General features: G+C 43.9%; 1 protein-coding gene across 1 annotated transcript; it reads left to right on the forward strand.

The window, feature by feature from the left end:
* Positions 1–9,756: 9,756 nt before the first annotated feature.
* Positions 9,757–10,543, forward strand: LOC137301582 (UDP-glucuronosyltransferase 2B17-like). Its single transcript, XM_067971135.1, is given in 2 exon segments — positions 9,757–10,046; positions 10,048–10,543. Coding segments are annotated over 2 exon segments (765 nt in total). The 5' UTR covers positions 9,757–9,777.
* The last annotated feature ends 7,710 nt before the right edge of the window (positions 10,544–18,253 follow it).

Below are 18,253 nucleotides of genomic sequence, written 5' to 3' on the forward strand. Positions count from 1 at the left end.
CCTAGTTACCTTATCAACACTTATAATCTAGAACACTGTTGTCAGATCTCCTCTTAAGTTGCTCTGTTCTAATGAAAAGTGCCACATTTTCTCTGGTCACGGCTTATAATTAAATCCTTCCATCCTTGGTATCATCACTTCTGCACCTTCTCCTTGGCCTTGACAACCTTCCTAAAGTTGGGCACCCAAAACAGGACACAATATTATAACTGTGGCCTGGTTGGTTAGATCTTTGCCTATCTCTTCTGGGTTTATCTTAAGGCCAAATTGAGTAGATGCCTTTAACCATTTGATTTTGGTTTCTTCTTCCCAGTTAGCAGCTCAAGAAGGCAACTCACCACCACCTTCTCAAGGGCAATTAGGGATGGGCAATAAATGCTGGCCTCGCCAGTGACGTCCACATCCCATGAACGAATAAAAAAAATAGTTTTCTCACCTCCTATGCTGAAGTTGGTGATCCCTGCTGTGGTGCCTTTCCAAATGAATGATGGCAGAATATTTAAATTGATTTTTATTTGTATCATAAAGTTTATGAATGCAAACAGACAGCCATAAATTTTATAAATATATTGCAACACAAAGTCCTCCTCATTAATATCTGGGGACTTGTGCCAAAATTGGGAGAGCTGTCCCACAGACTAGTCAAGCAACAGCCTGACATATCCATACTCACAAAATCATACCTTTCAGCCAACGTCCCAGATTCTTCCATTGCCATCCCTGGGTATGTCCTGACCCACCGGCAGGACAGACCCACCAGAGGTGGTGGTACAGTGATATACAGTCAGGAGGGAGTGGCCCTGGGAGTCCTCAACGTTGACTCTGGACCCCATGAAATTTCATGGCATCAGGTCAAACATGGGCAAGGAAACCTCCTGCTGATTACCACCTACCGTCCTCCCTCAGTTGATGAATCAGACTTCCTCCATGTTGAGCACCACTTGGAGGAGGCACTGAGGGTAGCAAGGGCACAGAATATACTCTGGGTGGGGGACTTCAATGTCCATCACCAAGAGTGGCTCGGCATCACCACTACTGACTGAGCTGGCCGAATCCTGAAGAACATAGCTGCCAGGCTGAGCATGCAGCAGGTGGTGAGCAAACCAACATGAGGGGAAAATCTACTTGACCTTGTCCTCACCAATCTACTTGTCACAGATGCATCTGTCCATGACAGTATTGGTAGGAGTGAACAGCACACAATCCTTGTGGAGACAAAGTCCCAGCTTCACACTGAGGACACCATCCAACATGTTGTGTGGCACTACCGCCGTGCTAAATGGGATAGATTCAGAACAAATCTAGCAGCTCAAAACTGGGCATCCATGAGGCGCTGTGGGTCATCAGGAGCAGCAGAATTGTATTCCAGCACAATCTGTAACCGCAGGTAAAGATTACGCAGGCAGAAAGGAATTGGGTGACCGCCAGGCAGAGTAAAAGGACTAGGCAGGTAGAGCAAGAGTCCCCTGGGGCCATCTCCCTCTCAAACAGATATACCGCTTTGGATACTGTTGGGGGAAATGGCTTATCAGGGGAAAGCAGCAACAGCCAAGTTCGTGGCACCACGGGTGGCTCTGCTGCACCGGAGGGGAGGAAGAAGAGTGGCAGGGCTATAGTGATAAGGGATTCAATTGTAAGGGGAACAGATAGGCGTTTCTGCTGCCGCAAACGTGACTCCAGGATGGTATGTTGCCTCCCTGGTGCTAGGTCAAGGATGCCACGGAGCGGCTGTAGGGCATTCTGGAAGGGAAGGGTGAACAGCCAGTAGTCGTGGTCCATATCGGTACCAACGACATAGGTAAAAAAAAAGGGATGAGGTCCTGCAAGGTGAATTCAAGGAGTTAGGTGATAAATTAAAAAGCAGGACCTCAAAGGTAGTGATCCCAGGATTACTACCAGTGCCATGTGCTAGTGAGTATAGGAACAGGAGAATAGACCGGATGAATGTGTGGCTGCAGGGATGGCGTAGGAGGGAGAGATTTGGATTCCTGGGACATTGGGACCGGTTCTGGGGAAGGTGGGACCTGTACAAGCGGGACGGGTTACACCCGAGCAGGACCGGGACCAATGTCCTCGCGGGGGTGTTTGCTAGTGCTGTTGGGGAAGGTTTAAACTAGAGTGGCAGGGGGATGAGAACCTGAGCGGGGAGTCAGAAGGGAGTAAAGTTGAGAGCAGCAAGAGAGGGGAAGACCCAGGGGAAATTTACAATACAAATAGTACAAACAGTTGTTCAAGAACAATGTCGAAACTTAACACTATACCAATGCACTAACACACTCAGACCAGTATCACAAAGGGAAAAGTTTTACTTTAATTGACTTGTATACAAGGGAAGCTGTATTCTGAACAATGGTCAGAACAACCTCTTCACTGAACAAAGGAAACAGTTCACATTTATACAATTTAATTAGTAATGTCCACCTGTCAGAGAATATGGGCGTACATGTACATTCTTTATTGGTTCAGGTAGTTGGTCAATCAAGTAGTGAGCCTGCCCCCTCTGGACGTCCATAGCTCATTTCTATATCGGCACGTAGGCCTCGTAGGCCTGAGCACATTATCCTCCCTACATTCTTGAGCTGGTTATCAGTAGGGCTGAAGTCAGTCTCAAGGCCACATGGCCTCTCAAAAAACTGTATTCTCATTATGTTTTATAGTCAGCAACACCCTTATCTGCTCGGGGGGGGGGGGGGGGCAGACGGTACTAAGCACCTGCACAGCCAACTTAATTATCAACATACCAAGGCTTAAACGTAATTACACAATTGTGTCTTTCTGTGTGTGTGTGTGTGTGTGTGTGCTGTAGCTACCCCATTATGTGAGCCAAAGAGTTATCATGGTCAAATATCCAAAATGCATTTCTTCTTTAATATGGTCAAGTAACTGTTCATGCATTTCTACATTAATATGGTCAAGTAACTGTTCATGCATTTCTACAACAAGTGAAAGGGAAAAGCGTAGAGCAGCAGAAAGAAAGTGTACTTTAGGCACTACAGATAAAGTGAAAACTAGAAGGCGTAAAGCAATTAACCCAGCATCAAAGCTGAAGGTCAGGCTAGGGTGTGTGGCCCAACTAAGAGTTCTATATTCAAATACATGGAGTATAAGGAATAAATTAAATGAACTACAGGTTCAAATTCAAATTGGAGGGTATGACATGATAGCTATTACTGAGACACGGCTGCAGGATGGTCAGGATTGGGAACTAAATATACCGGGTTATAAGGTCTACAGGAGAGAAAGGGAAAATGGAAGAGGGGGAGGAGTAGCCTTAGTGATTAGAGATGAAATCACTTCAATGATAAAGGAGGATATAACAAGGGGTAAGCAGCCAACAGAGACCTTATGGGTTGAATTGAGAAATAGGAAAGGATCTAAGACTATAGTGGGAGTTGTGTACAGGACCCCTGGCAGCAGCTCTGAAGTGCTAGATTGTATAAATACAGAGATTAGACAAGCGTGTAACAAAGGCATAGTGGTCTTAATGGGGGACTTTAACCTTCACATAGATTGGGAAAAGCAGACTAACAACTGTCATAAAGGTAGTGAATTTCTTGAGTGTGTCCGGGATAGTTTTCTACAGCAGTATGTCCCAGAGGCAACAAGGGAGCAAGCCATAGTAGATTTAGTAATGAATAATGAACCAGATTTAGTTAACAGCTTAACTGTGCATGAACATCTATCCAATAGCGATCATAACATGATCGAGTTCAAGGTAGTGTTTGAAAGGGAAAAAAGTGAATCAGCTGCTAAGATTCTAGACTTGGGTAAGGCCGACTTCAATGGGATGAGACAGAGACTGTCCACAGTAAACTGGGCAAATCTGTTAATGGGTAAAAACGACTGATGATCAGTGGGAAATGTTTAAAGAAACATTTAACGTGATACAGAATCGGTTTATACCCCTGAGGAGCAAGAACTCTACTTGCCAAAAAAAACAGCCATGGACAACTAAAGAGGTAAGGGACAGTATAAGACATAAGGAAAGGGCATACAAAAAGGCAAAAAATGGCAAAGATCCTGGCGAATGGGAAAGAAACAAAGATCAACAAAGGGTCACAAAACAGATAGTAAGAGCTACAAAAAGAGAGTATGAAAACAAACTTGCAAGGGATATCAAAACCAAATACGAAGAACTTTTATAGTTACATTAGGAAAAGGAGGGTGGTCAGGAACAGTGTTGGCCCCTTAAAAACTGAAAGTGGGGATATTGTCATTGACAATGGGGAAATGGCGGACATGTTGAACAATTACTTTGCGTCAATATTTACAGTAGAAAAAGAGGATAGCATGCCGGAAATCCCAAGAAAACTAATATTGAATCGGGGACAGGGACTCAATAAAATTAACATAAGTAAAACAACAGTCATGAAGAAAATAATAGCACTAAAGAGTGACAAATCCCCAGGACCAGGTGATTTCCATCCCAGGGTTTTCAAGGAAGTAGGTGAGCAGATTGCAGATGCCCTAACTATAATCTTTCAAAGTTCTCTAGATTCAGGAACTGTCTCTCTAGATTGGAAAATTGCACATGTCACTCCGCTTTTTAAGAAAGGAGAGAGAGGGAAACCAGGGAATTACAGACCAGTTAGCCTAACATCTGTTGTGGGGAAAATGCTGGAGTCTGTAATTAAGGATAGGGTGACTGAACACCTTGAGAATTTTCAGTTAATCAGAGAGAGCCAGCATGGACTTGTGAAAGGTAGGTCGTGCCTGACAAACCTGATTGAATTTTCTGAAGAGGTGACTAAAGAAGTGGACAGGGGAATGTCAATGGATGGTATTTATATGGACTTCCAGAAGGTATTTGATAAAGTCCCACATAATAGACTGTTAGCTAAGATAGAAGCCCATGGAATCGAGGGAAAAGTACGGACTTGGTTAGGAAGTTGGCTGAGCGAAAGGCGACAGAGAGTAGGGATAATGGGTAGGTACTCACATTGGCAGGATGTGACTAGTGGAGTCCCGCAGGGATCTGTCTTGGGGCCTCAATTATTCACAATGTTTATTAACGACTAAGATGAAAGCATAGAAAGTCTCATATCTAAGTTTGCCAATGACACAAAGATTGGTGGCATTGTAAGCAGTGTAGATGAAAACATAAAATTACAAAGGGATATTGATAGATTAGGTGAATGGACAAAACTGTGGCAAATGGAATTCAATGTAGACAAATGTGAGGTCATCCACTTTGGATCAAAAAAGGATAGAACAGGGTACTTTCTAAATGGTAAAAAGTTAAAAACAGTGGATGTCCAAAGGGACTTAGGGGTTCAGGTACATAGATCATTGAAGTGTCATGAACAGGTGCAGAAAATAATCAATAAGGCTAATGGAATGCTGGCCTTTATATCTAGAGGACGAGAGTACAAGGGGGCAGAAGTTATGCTGCAGCTATACAAAACCCTGGTTAGACCGCACCTGGAGTGCTGTGAGCAGTTCTGGGTACCGCACCTTCGGAAGGACATATTGGCCTTGGAGGGAGTGCAGCATAGGTTTACTAGAATGATACCCGGACTTCAAGGGTTAAGTTACAAGGAGAGATTACACAAATTGGGGTTGTATTCTCTAGAGTTTCGAAGGTTAAGGGGTGATCTGATCAAAGTTTATAAGATATTAAGGGGAACGGATGGGGTGGATAGAGAGAAACTATTTCTGCTGGTTGGGGATTCTAGGAGTAGGGGGCACAGTCTAAAAATTAGAGCCAGATCTTTCAGGAGTGAGATTAGAAAACATTTCTACACACAAAGGATGGTAGAAGTTTGGAACTCTCTTCCGCAAACGGCAATTGATACTAGCTCAATTGCTAAATTTAAATGTGAGATAGATAGCTTTTTGGCAACCAAAGGTATTAAGGGATATGGGCCAAAGGCAGGTATATGGAGTTAGATCACAGATCAGCCACGATCTTATCAAATGGCGGAGCAGGCACGAGGGGCTGAATGGCCTACTCCTGTTCCTATGTTCCTAAACCTAAATTATTTAAGACTAAGGATTAAATGTAGAAAGGGTTATAACCCTTTGATTAATAAAACACCGTCAGAACCACTAATGAATATTATTGCAAGATAGAGGACCTGGCATCTGACAGAAGCACGACACCATCCAGGACATCCTCTCTTTGTTTTCCCCACATCACATGGCATCCGGCTCAGACACCAAATGGTAATCTGGGAGCAGATTTGGACGTGACACCAAATGGTAATCAATGTCTCATTTATTAATAGTCAAATCAAACATGTAAAGGACCTCTGCCCAGAAATCGAACTGGGTAATATTGTTTTGATCTTTGTTGTGTAATATTTGATATGTTACATCTGGCTCAGACAAAGCTGTGTGTTGGCAATGGAAGAGCTTGCAACTAAGGAGGGAACAGGCTGTATGCTGATGGAAGAACTGATATCTGAGAATGGTAGAGGCAGAGTTCATTTACATATCAGTGTGACATGTGACAAGAACTTGTCTGCAATTGATATCTAACCTTCAAACCACATACTGTTAAACAGTAAAAACAAGTTCACAGGGGTGTCAAGGCAAGAGAGGGTGAATTACCTTGCTGATCGCCAGTAGAGGAATGAAATTTGTCTTGGTCGTTCTTTGTTTTAACTTTTTTAATTGCTTTAATTATTTTATACAAGATATTTTCCCACTCTCAGGACATGGTTCCACCTGCGATGGTGCCTTTTTCAGTATGCATCAGGGTAAATACATTAAGGGTCATATATAGTTAGGCAGTTCTATTTAGCAGAGTGAGGTTGTAGGGGGTGTTGGATTGTGCCTCATAAAGAGAATGCATCTTCTTGCTGCTAGGAGTAGGATCTCAGTGACCCTTGTGAGTGATAGGGTTTCCTTCTCCTGCTAGGAGTAGACCGAGTATGCATGAGCTTGGGTCCAGCGGGATGCTTAGGCCCACTAGCGTTTTAGTCTGATGGTGGGGTAGGACCAAAATGTATACGGCAGGGTGACCTTCAGGGCACAGTTCTGCCGGTGATTGTCTGTATGGGTCTGGTGGAATTTTCTAAGGTTGTGCAGAACGAAGTATGCGTGGTAAAAGATTCTGAGTTATCCCTTTTTCATTCTGCTATAGCTGGAGGCCATGAGGACCAATCTCAGTTTCTCCTTCCAGTCTCGAGAGAAAATGTCCCAAGTTGCATTCCTAAGAGCCATGTCTGGTGTAGCGGTGGACAGAATTGGGTAGAGGGCTGAGGCGTGCTTATGGGATAGTTTTCTGTTATGAAGGGCCAGTTTTAACCAGGTCGACTTGCATTGGATTTTACAAAGAACGCTGGTGTCTTTGATGAAACGGCAGACTTGGAGGTCATTTTGGGCTGTATGAAGCTAATTGTTAGAGGAGCATGAAACACAGCAGCATAGGCTGTTTGTCGGTGAGGCAGGAGCTAGCATCTGGCACAGGGTGCGTGCTTGTGATGGAGAAGCTAGTATCTGATAATGGGACAGGCTGCATACAGGTGATAAAGGAGCTCATATTTAAGAATGGGACAGACTGCGCGTTGGTGATGGAGAAGCTGGTATTATGCTTTTCATTTCCACATCTTGAAGCTGCTGGCATAGAGATTTTCTGGCATGCCTATGTTGTGTCACAGCGGGGAGAGAACCATTAGCACCTTCAGTGTGGTAAAGGCGCCCCTCCATACATGCTGCCTTAGTAAACAATTGCCTCTATAGACTCTCTCAAATCCCCAAGGTGCACAAGCCCCTTTAAGTAGTCACAAGAATTTAAAACCCACAGCAGTCTTGATTTCCTGTGCCCTTAGGACTGTGTCCAATTAGAGCATTCAGAACTTGCCGATGAATGCCCATCCCTTTATAATTAACCCATAAAAGGCGGGAGTCAGAGGCCCGAGAGCAGCTGAGGCGGCAGAATAGAGGAGAGGGAGCGGCCCATAAAAAGGCAGGAGTCGGAGCATGACGTCAGGAACGGAGAAGAAAAACAAAGTGGCATCAGCGCAAGGGAAGGAGCTGATTGGTGAGTAGCTGGTGAGCGTTTTTTTTAAGTCTTTAAGTTTATTTCTATTATTAATCTAATAAATCGAGGCATGACAGGGAACCTCACTCCCGTGGATTGCACATCTTGTGCCATGTGGGAACTCCAGGACACTTCCCGAGTCCTTACATTCATACACTTAGACTTTGGACTGTTGCACTGATAAACTAAATTCTTTTGTCCTATAGTTGAAACCTTAGCTACCGGGAGCACAAGGCATCTTACGGCGCTCCTCAGTAAGTAATTACAGCTTTGTGACTTAAAAAATTTACAATCTACAGGCTAAAAATAATGTTTCAGATGTGAACAACAGGCCTTAGTTCAGATACGTAGCTGCTGAACAAACCGCATCTCAAAAATTGCACTGAGGGAAATCTAAACAAAACCAACAAAGTGGTAACCTAACTTTCTGTTAAAGGAGTCTTACAAAACCAGGTTATAGTCCAACAGCTTTATTTGAAATCACAAGCTTTCGGAGCTTTCCTCCTTCGTCACGTGAGGTGAGAGAAAGGAGGAATTAAAATTATATTTTGCGACGATATCAGGCCCCCGGAGATCTGCTGCAGTGTAGCGTGGGCAGTAACCTCTCTGGTGGTTCAAGAATGTTTTAAGAAAATTAAACAATTTCGTGCAAAAACATGTAATCGAACATCCTGTGATCGGCTGCATTGTTTTCTTTTGGTCTCACACACACACACTACAAACACACTGATGCTCACACGCAGCCTCGTTATAAAAACACTGATGCTCACACAGAAGCTCCTTCACTGTTAGTACTGCTAATAAGACACATTGTACTTCATTTTCAAAAATGGTGACAGACTGGGCTCACACAGAAGTACACGACAAATATGTTTAGGTGGAATTACGTGGTAGGTATGAGCTAACCAACACCCCCCCCCCTCCCAAAAAGGTAATTTGATTATAGGTGAGGGGACTGGGTTGCATTGTGATTTATCCTGAAGTTATTTACAGCCTTCATCTCTTTGTTTTTACCACATCAAACTGCATCCATGGCTCAGATAGAGGGTAGTGAGTGACCTGCTCCCAAACCTCTACTATAGCTGCTGTACCTCTGAATGCTGCAGGTCTAGAAAAATATCTCAGGTACTTCTCCCTCTCACCCTGTGAAGAAGAACCTGGAGCTTCATGAAAGAACCACTGAAATGAGTAACTCACCAAGTTGACAAGCATAGGGTCATCACCTGGGGCTTACTGCTCCCTGGTGTATTGTAATGGACCTTGCTACGCCTTTGACACAATCTGCTGCAATGGTATCCAAAATTTAGATATTACATGTGCTACAATATGCGCTGTGGTCTACTTTGTATTCATATCATCATTGCGCCGGAGAGTTCACCACTGAAATTTTCAAAAACAAAGGCTTGAAGATGCGAACTTCGACCTAGTACTTACAGAACCTGATTTTGGTACTGGTCCAATGATTGCTTATTATTTAAAAGTCCCGTTGGTGTATAATGTTCGATGGTTCATCGGTGGGGAAGCTCATTTCCTCTCTGCCCCATCACCGTTTTCCTATATCCCGATCGTTGGCTCACAATTGACAGACAAAATGAGTTTTCTCCAAAGCACAAAAAATGACATCCTCAATCTTCTTCAACTAGCCACTTCAGAATTTATCTGTCATCTCATTTACAATGAACTCTGCCATTGATATCTGGGACCATACACAGACATAAAGACTGTTCTCCTAAGTGCAGATGTGTGGCTGATGAAAATAGATTTTTTTATTTGAATTCCCGAGACCAACCATGCCAAATATTGTGTACATTGGAGGATTCCAGTGTAAACCACCCAAACCTCTAATGGCAGAATTTGAAGAGTTTGTCCAAACCTCAGGGAAGCATGGGATTATTCTGATGTCATTGGGGTCCATTGTCGGCTCTTTGCCAATGCAGATTACAATGAAAATAGCAGAGGCCTTTGCTCAAGTACCCCAGAAAGTTATTTGGAGATATGATGGAAAGATCCCTCTCAACATAGGAAAAAATACATTACTGGCAAAATAGATCACTCAGAATGGGTCACCCCAAGACACGAATCTTCATTGCCCATAGTGGCACCAATGGAATTTATGAAGCCATCTATCATGGGATGCCAGTCGTTGGCATTCCTCTGCTTTTTGACCAGTTTGACAATTTACTCAGACTTGAAATCCGAGGTGCAGCAAAAGTGATTGATGTTACAACCATGCAGTCAGCAGATCTATTGCAGGCACTTAATGAGGTCATAAACAACACATCTTATCGGGATAACATGCAGAAACTCTCTGCTCTCCACAGGGACCAACCAGAGTCTCCGATGGAGAGAGCCATTTTCTGGATTGAGTATGTTGCACGACACAAAGGTGCAGCACATTTGCGTTCTGAATTTTACCGACGTCCCTGGTACGCTTACTATTGTGCAGATATGATAATCTTCCTACTGACTGTGTTACTAATGATTACAGGGCTGACAGTTCTAATATTGAAGAAACTTTATAACATCGCTCGGAAGAAAAAACAAAAAGCTCACTAAGATTTACCCCTTCAACTTGGGAGAAGGGCTTTGAGTTCTTTCAATTTAACAATAGAAAGTTTTAATCCAGTATAAAATACGTGCAGCCATCTTTATAGGTAGCATGAATGTTAATAAAGGCTATTCGTGGAGTACTATAGGAGTGGCATGTCAGTCAATAGTAGTTCTCGGAGAGGGAAATGCTGTACTTAAATCAAATTTAGTAGGAAGAAACATAACTTTCAAATATTATTCAAAACTAATCATCATATTAATTCACGTGTGGTAGAGAACATGATATAAGAATGTGACACTTCTTGGATTCACTGGCAGAGAAACCCATTTTACCCTTACTCAGCCTCTTCACATGCATATGGCCAAGGAGTTCCACCACAGCTCTCTCTGGGTCCATTAGCACAATAGATTCCACTGGTCTCCATTGAGAATTTACTTAGACTTGAAATTTGAGGTGCAGCAAAAATGATTGATGTTGCAACCATGCAGTCAACAGATCTACTGAAGGCATTTAACGTGGTTCACATTTTTATAATGTAATCACCTGTATTGCTCCACCACAAAGACAGAAAGTGGTACCAGGTGGGGCAATGAGCTAGAATCCTGTCCTTTCATTATTCTGACCGGGATATGAATCTGGCCCAAAGTGATGCGATGCATTTTTCCCCCAGCTATTGATTGTAGAGATCCCAAATGATATGAGTGTGGCTGTCTTAAACCCAGCCTTCATGATCGCAGAGTCACAGCACAAAATTGGCCACAAACTGGTACTATATTTCCAGTCTTACTCACAGAGACACAAGGATGGCCGATGTGAGAAGTCGAGAAATGTCATCTGCTGTATCTAATGCAATGTTTCACCTCAACTAGGAGTGTATGATGATGACACTAGCTGAATAGGTGCTTCTTTCGCCGACAATGATATTCCTCACCTTTGCTGGGACAAATGTTCTTCTGTCAGCCAAAAAAAAATACCTGCAATAGTAGAATTCTTTTTCCATCACAGGTTAAATTTCCATGAGTGTGGGGGATATATCTTGGCCCGCGTGCTCCAAGCTCTTTACTTCTGTGAACCCACAGAGATAGTGGCTGAAGGTGCCATGGTGGGGAAACAAAGCCTCACGTGTAAGTTTTATGTTAAGGATGCTGGTTCAGGTTTACTATTACTAAGAGTTAAAGAAGTGTTGTATCATATTAATTTTGTACATTTGAGGAGGTGTAAGATAAATTTGTGCAATAACTGAAATTTCCTGCCTTGATTTTCTGTTAATGTCCACTATTAACTTATGATGAACCTGAATTGTACTTTCCACCCTAAGAAACGTAGTTCATAGAATCATAGAATCATAGAAGTTACAACATGGAAACAGGCCCTTCGGCCCAACATGTCCATGTCGCCCAGTTTATACCACTAAGCTAGTCCCAATTGCCTGCACTTGGCCCATATCCCTCGATACCCATCTTCCCCATGTAACTGTCCAAATGCTTTTTAAAAGACAAAATTGTACCCGCCTCTACTACTGCCTCTGGCAGCTCGTTCCAGACACTCACCACCCTTTGAGTGAAAAAATTGCCCCTCTGGATCCTTTTGTATCTCTCCCCTCTCACCTTAAATCTGTGCCCCCTCGTTATAGACTCCCCTACCTTTGGGAAAAGATTTTGACTATCGACCTTATCTATGCCCCTCATTATTTTATAGACTTCTATAAGATCACCCCTTAACCTCCTACTCTCCAGGGAATAAAGTCCCAGTCTGTCTAACCTCTCCCTGTAAGTCAAACCATCAAGTCCCGGTAGCATCCTAGTAAATCTTTTCTGCACTCTTTCTAGTTTAATAATATCCTTTCTATAATAGGGTGACCAGAACTGTACACAGTATTCCAAGTGTGGCCTCACCAATGCCCTGTACAACTTCAACAAGACATCCCAACTCCTGCATTCAATGTTCTGACCAATGAAACCAAGCATGCTGAATGCCTTCTTCACCACCCTATCCACCTGTGACTCCACTTTCAAGGAGCTATGAATCTGTACTCCTAGATCTCTTTGTTCTATAACTCTCCCCAACGCCCTACCATTAACGGAGTAGGTCCTGGCCCGATTCGATCTACCAAAATGCATCACCTCACATTTATCTAAATTAAACTCCATCTGCCATTCATCGGCCCACTGGCCCAATTTATCAAGATCCCGTTGCAATCCTAGATAACCTTCTTCACTGTCCACAATGCCACCAATCTTGGTGTCATCTGCAAACTTACTAACCATGCCTCCTAAATTCTCATCCAAATCATTAATATAAATAACAAATAACAGCGGACCCAGCACCGATCCCTGAGGCACACCGCTGGACACAGGCATCCAGTTTGAAAAACAACCCTCGACAACCACCCTCTGTCTTCTGTCGTCAAGCCAATTTTGTATCCAATTGGCTACCTCACCTTGGATCCCATGAGATTTAACCTTATGTAACAACCTACCATGCGGTACCTTGTCAAATGCTTTGCTGAAGTCCATGTAGACCACGTCTACTGCACAGCCCTCATCTATCTTCTTGGTTACCCCTTCAAAAAACTCAATCAAATTCGTGAGACATGATTTTCCTCTCACAAAACCATGCTGACTGTTCCTAATTAGTCCCTGCCTCTCCAAATGCCTGTAGATTCTGTCCCTCAGAATACCCTCTAACAACTTACCCACTACAGATGTCAGGCTCACTGGTCTGTAGTTCCCAGGCTTTTCCCTGCCGCCCTTCTTAAACAAAGGCACAACATTTGCTACCCTCCAATCTTCAGGCACCTCACCTGTAGCGGTGGATGATTCAAATATCTCTGCTAGGGGACCCGCAATTTCCTCCCTAACCTCCCATAACGTCCTGGGATACATTTCATCAGGTCCCGGAGATTTATCTACCTTGATGCGCGTTAAGACTTCCAGCACCTCCCTCTCTGTAATATGTACACTCCTCAAGACATCACTATTTATTTCCCCAAGTTCCCTAACATCCATGCCTTTCTCAACCGTAAATACCGATGTGAAATATTCATTCAGGATCTCACCCATCTCTTGTGGTTCCGCACATAGATGACCTTGTTGATCCTTAAGAGGCCCTACTCTCTCCCTAGTTACCCTTTTGCCCTTTATGTATTTGTAGAAGCTCTTTGGATTCACCTTTGCCTGATCTGCCAAAGCAATCTCATATCCCCTTTTTGCCCTCCTGATTTCTCTCTTAACTCTACTCCGGCAATCTCTATACTCTTCAAGGGATCCACTTGATCCCAGCTGCCTATGCATGTCATATGCCTCCTTCTTATTTTTGACTAGTGCCTCAATCTCCCGAGTCATCCAAGGTTCCCTACTTCTACCAGCCTTGCCCTTCACTTTATAAGGAATGTGCTTACCCTGAACCCTGGTTAACACACTTTTGAAAGCCTCCCACTTACCAGACGTCCCTTTGCCTGCCAACAGACTCTCCCAATCAACTTCTGAAAGTTCCTGTCTAATACCATCAAAATTGGCCTTTCCCCAATTTAGAATTTTAACTTTTGGGCCAGACCTATCCTTCTCCATAGCTATCTTAAAACTAATGGAATTATGATCACTGGTCCCAAAGTGATCCCTCACTAACACTTCTGTCACCTGCCCTTCCTTATTTCCCAAGAGGAGGTCAAGTTTTGCCCCCTCTCTAGTCGGGCCATCCACATACTGAATGAGAAATTCCTCCTGAATACACTCAACAAATTTCTCTCCATCCAAGCCCCTAATGCTATGGCTGTCCCAGTCAATGTTGGGAAAGTTAAAGTCCCCTACTATTACCACCCTATTTTTCTTGCAGCTGTCTGTAATCTCCTTACATATTTGCTCCTCAATTTCCCGTTGACTATTTGGGGGTCTGTAGTACAATCCTATCAAAGTGATCTCTCCCTTCTTATTTTTCAGTTCTACCCATATGGACTCAGTGGGCGAACCCTTGGATATATCCCCTCTCACTACTGCCGTGATGTTCTCCCTAATCAAGAACGCAACTCCCCCTCCTCTCTTACCTCCTGCTCTATCTATAGCTATGTTTATTCTTCTGCTATCCAAAGAACAAAAGATCACGAGAGGGCACCTGTTAGTTCAGCATTGCTGCATTGTCAAATATTATGTGAACAAAGACCACACTCTGGTTCATAGGTAGTGAAGGCTTGCTTACAGGAATGGTCTTTAATGCCGAGCACAAGAGACATTTCTGAGTAAAGCCTAAAAACATAATAGATTCTCAAAGCTATCAAAGATACTTTGGAGTGGGACAGACGTAGAACTGCTGGGCTCTCAATGAAGGTGCTACTTGACACATAAAAAGACAGGATTTTTTTTTATTCGTTCATGGTATGTGGGCGTCGCTGGCAAGGCCAACATTTATTCCCATCCCTAATTGCCCTTGAGAAGGTGGTGGTGAGCCGCCTTCTTGAACTGCTGCAGTCTGTGTGGTGAAGGTTCTGCCACAGTGCTGTTAGCTGGGGAGTTCCAGGATTTTGACCCAGCGACAATGAAGGAATGGCGATATATTTCCAAGTCGGGATGGTGTGTGACTTGGAGGGGAATGTGCAGGTGGTGTTGTTCCCATGTGCCTGCTGCCCTTGTCCTTCTAGGTGGTAGAGGTTGCAGGTTTGGGAGGTGCCTGTCGAGGAACCTTGCCAGTTGGTGCAGTGCATCCTGTGGATGGTACACACTGCAGCCACTGTGGGCCGGTGCTGGAGGGAGTGAATGTTTAGGGTGGTGGATGGGGTGCCAATCAAGTGGGCTGCTTTGTCCTGGATGGTGTCAAGCTTCTTGAGTGTTGTTGGAGTTGCACTCATCCAGGCAAGTGGACAGTATTCCATCACACTCCTGACATGTGCCTTGTAGATGGTGGAAAGGCTTTGGGGAGTCAGAAGGTAAGTCACTCGCCGCAGAATACCCAGCCTCTGACCTGCTCTTATAGCCACAGTTTTAATGTGGCTGATCCAGTTAAATTTCTGGTCAATGGTGACCCCCAGGATGTTAATGGTGGGGGATTCGGCGATGGTAATGCCGTTGAATGTCAATGGGAGGTGGTTAGATTCTCTCTTGTTGGAGATAGTCATTGCTTGGCACTTGTCTGGCGCGAATGTAACTTGCCACTTCTCAGCCCAATCCTGGATGTTGTCCAGGTCTTGCTGCATGTGGGCATGGACTGCTTCATTATCTGAGGGGTGATGATGAACTTTCTATGTCAGCCGCAATTGTGTTCTGGTACTGTGATACCAGGCCAAGTCAAACCTTCTCCTTGCGCAGTTTTGATCAGCATGTGATAGCTAATGTCCCAGTTGGAGAGGACCATGAACTCTCTGCAGGTGGAGTATCAAAAATTCCTAGATGTTTATTTTCTGTTCTTTTTCTCTTTATCATTTAGTTTTTGGTGAGGTTGTGTATGTCTCTAAATTAATAATCTTCCTGCTCTTACGCTGATTTTGCCAACTGCAGCAGACAGGAAGGGCTTCTCAGCCAGTCACTGGGAGGTGTGTGAGAGCTGCACTCTCCCAGTGTGGGGAAATACCTGGCCAGTGCTCAGTGTCTTCCACAGAGCACAGCTGGAATCAGGGATTCAGCAGAGTAAAAAATCCAACTGACTCCTTCCACTGTGCAGTACTGTGTGTTTTTGCTGGAACACATTTCCCACTCTCTCTGTCTTTAGTCTAATGTGAACAGACATCTGGAGAGATCGGAGAAGCTGGGATTGTTCTCCTTAGAGCAGAGAAGGTTAAGGAGAGCCCTAATAGAGGTATTCAAAATAATGATGGGTTTGATAGAGCAAATAGGGAGAGATTGTTTCCTTTGGCAAGTGGGTCAGTAACAAGAGGTCATAGATTTAAAATAATTGGCAAAAGAACGAGTTCACAGGGGTGTCAAGGCAAGAGAGGGTGAAATACCTTGCCGATCGCTATCACAGGAATGAAATTTGTGTTGATCATTCTTTGTTTTAATTTTTAAAATTGTTTTAATTATTTTATGCGAGATATTTTCCCACTCTCAGGACATGGTTCCACACACAATACCTGCGATGGTGCCTTTATCAGTGTGTATCAAGGTAAATATAGTAAGGGTCATACGTAATTAGGCAGTTCTATACAGCAGAGTGAGGTATGCTCAGTGACAAGGCTGGGTTAATTGTGGGACTGTCTCCTCAGCAGGTAGCCCTGGGGCTGGGCTGGTTTTGTGGGTTTAGGGAGGGTGGCCTGTTGGCCCACAGAAAGCGAGCCCATCGCTCCTGGTGTTCTCAGCTACACGTGTAGCCCATATATTAAGTGCTCAGACTCACATATGTGGCAAGATCACATGTTGGTTGTAGGGGGTGTTGGATTGTGCATCATAAAGAGGATGCATTTTCTTGCTGCTCAAAGTGGGATCTCAGTGACCCTTGTGAGTGATAGGGTTTCCTTCTCCTGCTAAGAGTAGACCGAGTATGCATGAGCTTGGGTCCAGAGGGATGCTGAGGCCCATTAGTGTTTTAGTGGTCCGAGGGTGAAGTAGAACCAAAATGTATGTGGCAGGCTGATCTTCAGGGTGCAGATCTGCCAGCGATTACCCATAGGGGTCGGGTGGAATTTTCTAAGTTTGTGCAGAGTGAAATATGTGTGGTAGAAGATTCTGACTTGTCACTTTTTCATTCAGCTATCGCTGGAGGTCATGAGGACCAATCTCAGTTTCTCCTTCCAGTTTCGAGAGAAAATGCCCCAGGTGGCCATGGGTTTCCATTGGGGCCTACTTGGGGTAGAACCTCCATCCGCCCCAAACATGACTGCTGACGTCAGATGAGGCAGGGAGGGAATCCCCACACCAGGTTTTTTTTTGGGCCTGACCTCCTTTCTGCCGAGTGCCCTGTGGCTAGGTTGAACCTGAATACGAGCACTCAGGGCAACTGAGATGGAGCCCAACTGGGGTTCCAAGGCTGGGCGCTGGCCTGAACTCTCCCCCCCACTGCGCCACCCCCTCCCCCAACCCCCCAAAAACTTCCCAGCATTTCTGAAAAATCAGCTCTTAAAAAATTAACCTACTGAGCAGGTAGCTGTACCAACTGTTTGACTAATGCTTCAGAGGTATTCAGCAATATTTATATTGGCACCCTAGAACTATCCTGATAATTATGTTAAACTTTAATCCTTACCTGGAGGCAATTGGAACCCTAACCCAAAAACATAGCCTAATATTAATCCTGCTCCTAACCCTGTTGTGGAGGCTAACGCTAACTATAAAACCTTACCCTAATTTTAATACAATACTAAGGTAACCCTAACCCGAATCCTAACTCTAACATTAATGCTAACCCTAACGTGGATGTTCACACTAACCCTAACTTTCATTCCACTTCTTCTCTGCAACTCTTTTGCAGAAGGTTTCGAGGCTGCCCAGGGTGTTCCAATTTTCTATTTTTAATCTCAGATATACAGAGAGTGGCAGAGTGGAAAAGGAGACAGAAGGAGTGCAACTCAAAGAAGAAAACAGAAAGCAGACAAATATTTAGCAGGAATCAAGCAGGCAGACATACATGAAGAGAGAAACAAACAAATCTTATGTTTCCATTTGGCAAAGAACAAAGCTACAAGAGATCGACTAGTTTAGCATAACTTGTTTCCAGTAAATTAAATCCCTTTCTTGGGTAGGTTTCAGGACTAAACCCCCAGCATTTCCTCCATTAGACACAGTGCAGCATAG

This window comes from Heptranchias perlo, chromosome 34, assembly GCF_035084215.1.
Source record: "Heptranchias perlo isolate sHepPer1 chromosome 34, sHepPer1.hap1, whole genome shotgun sequence".
Lineage (NCBI taxonomy): Eukaryota > Metazoa > Chordata > Chondrichthyes > Hexanchiformes > Hexanchidae > Heptranchias > Heptranchias perlo.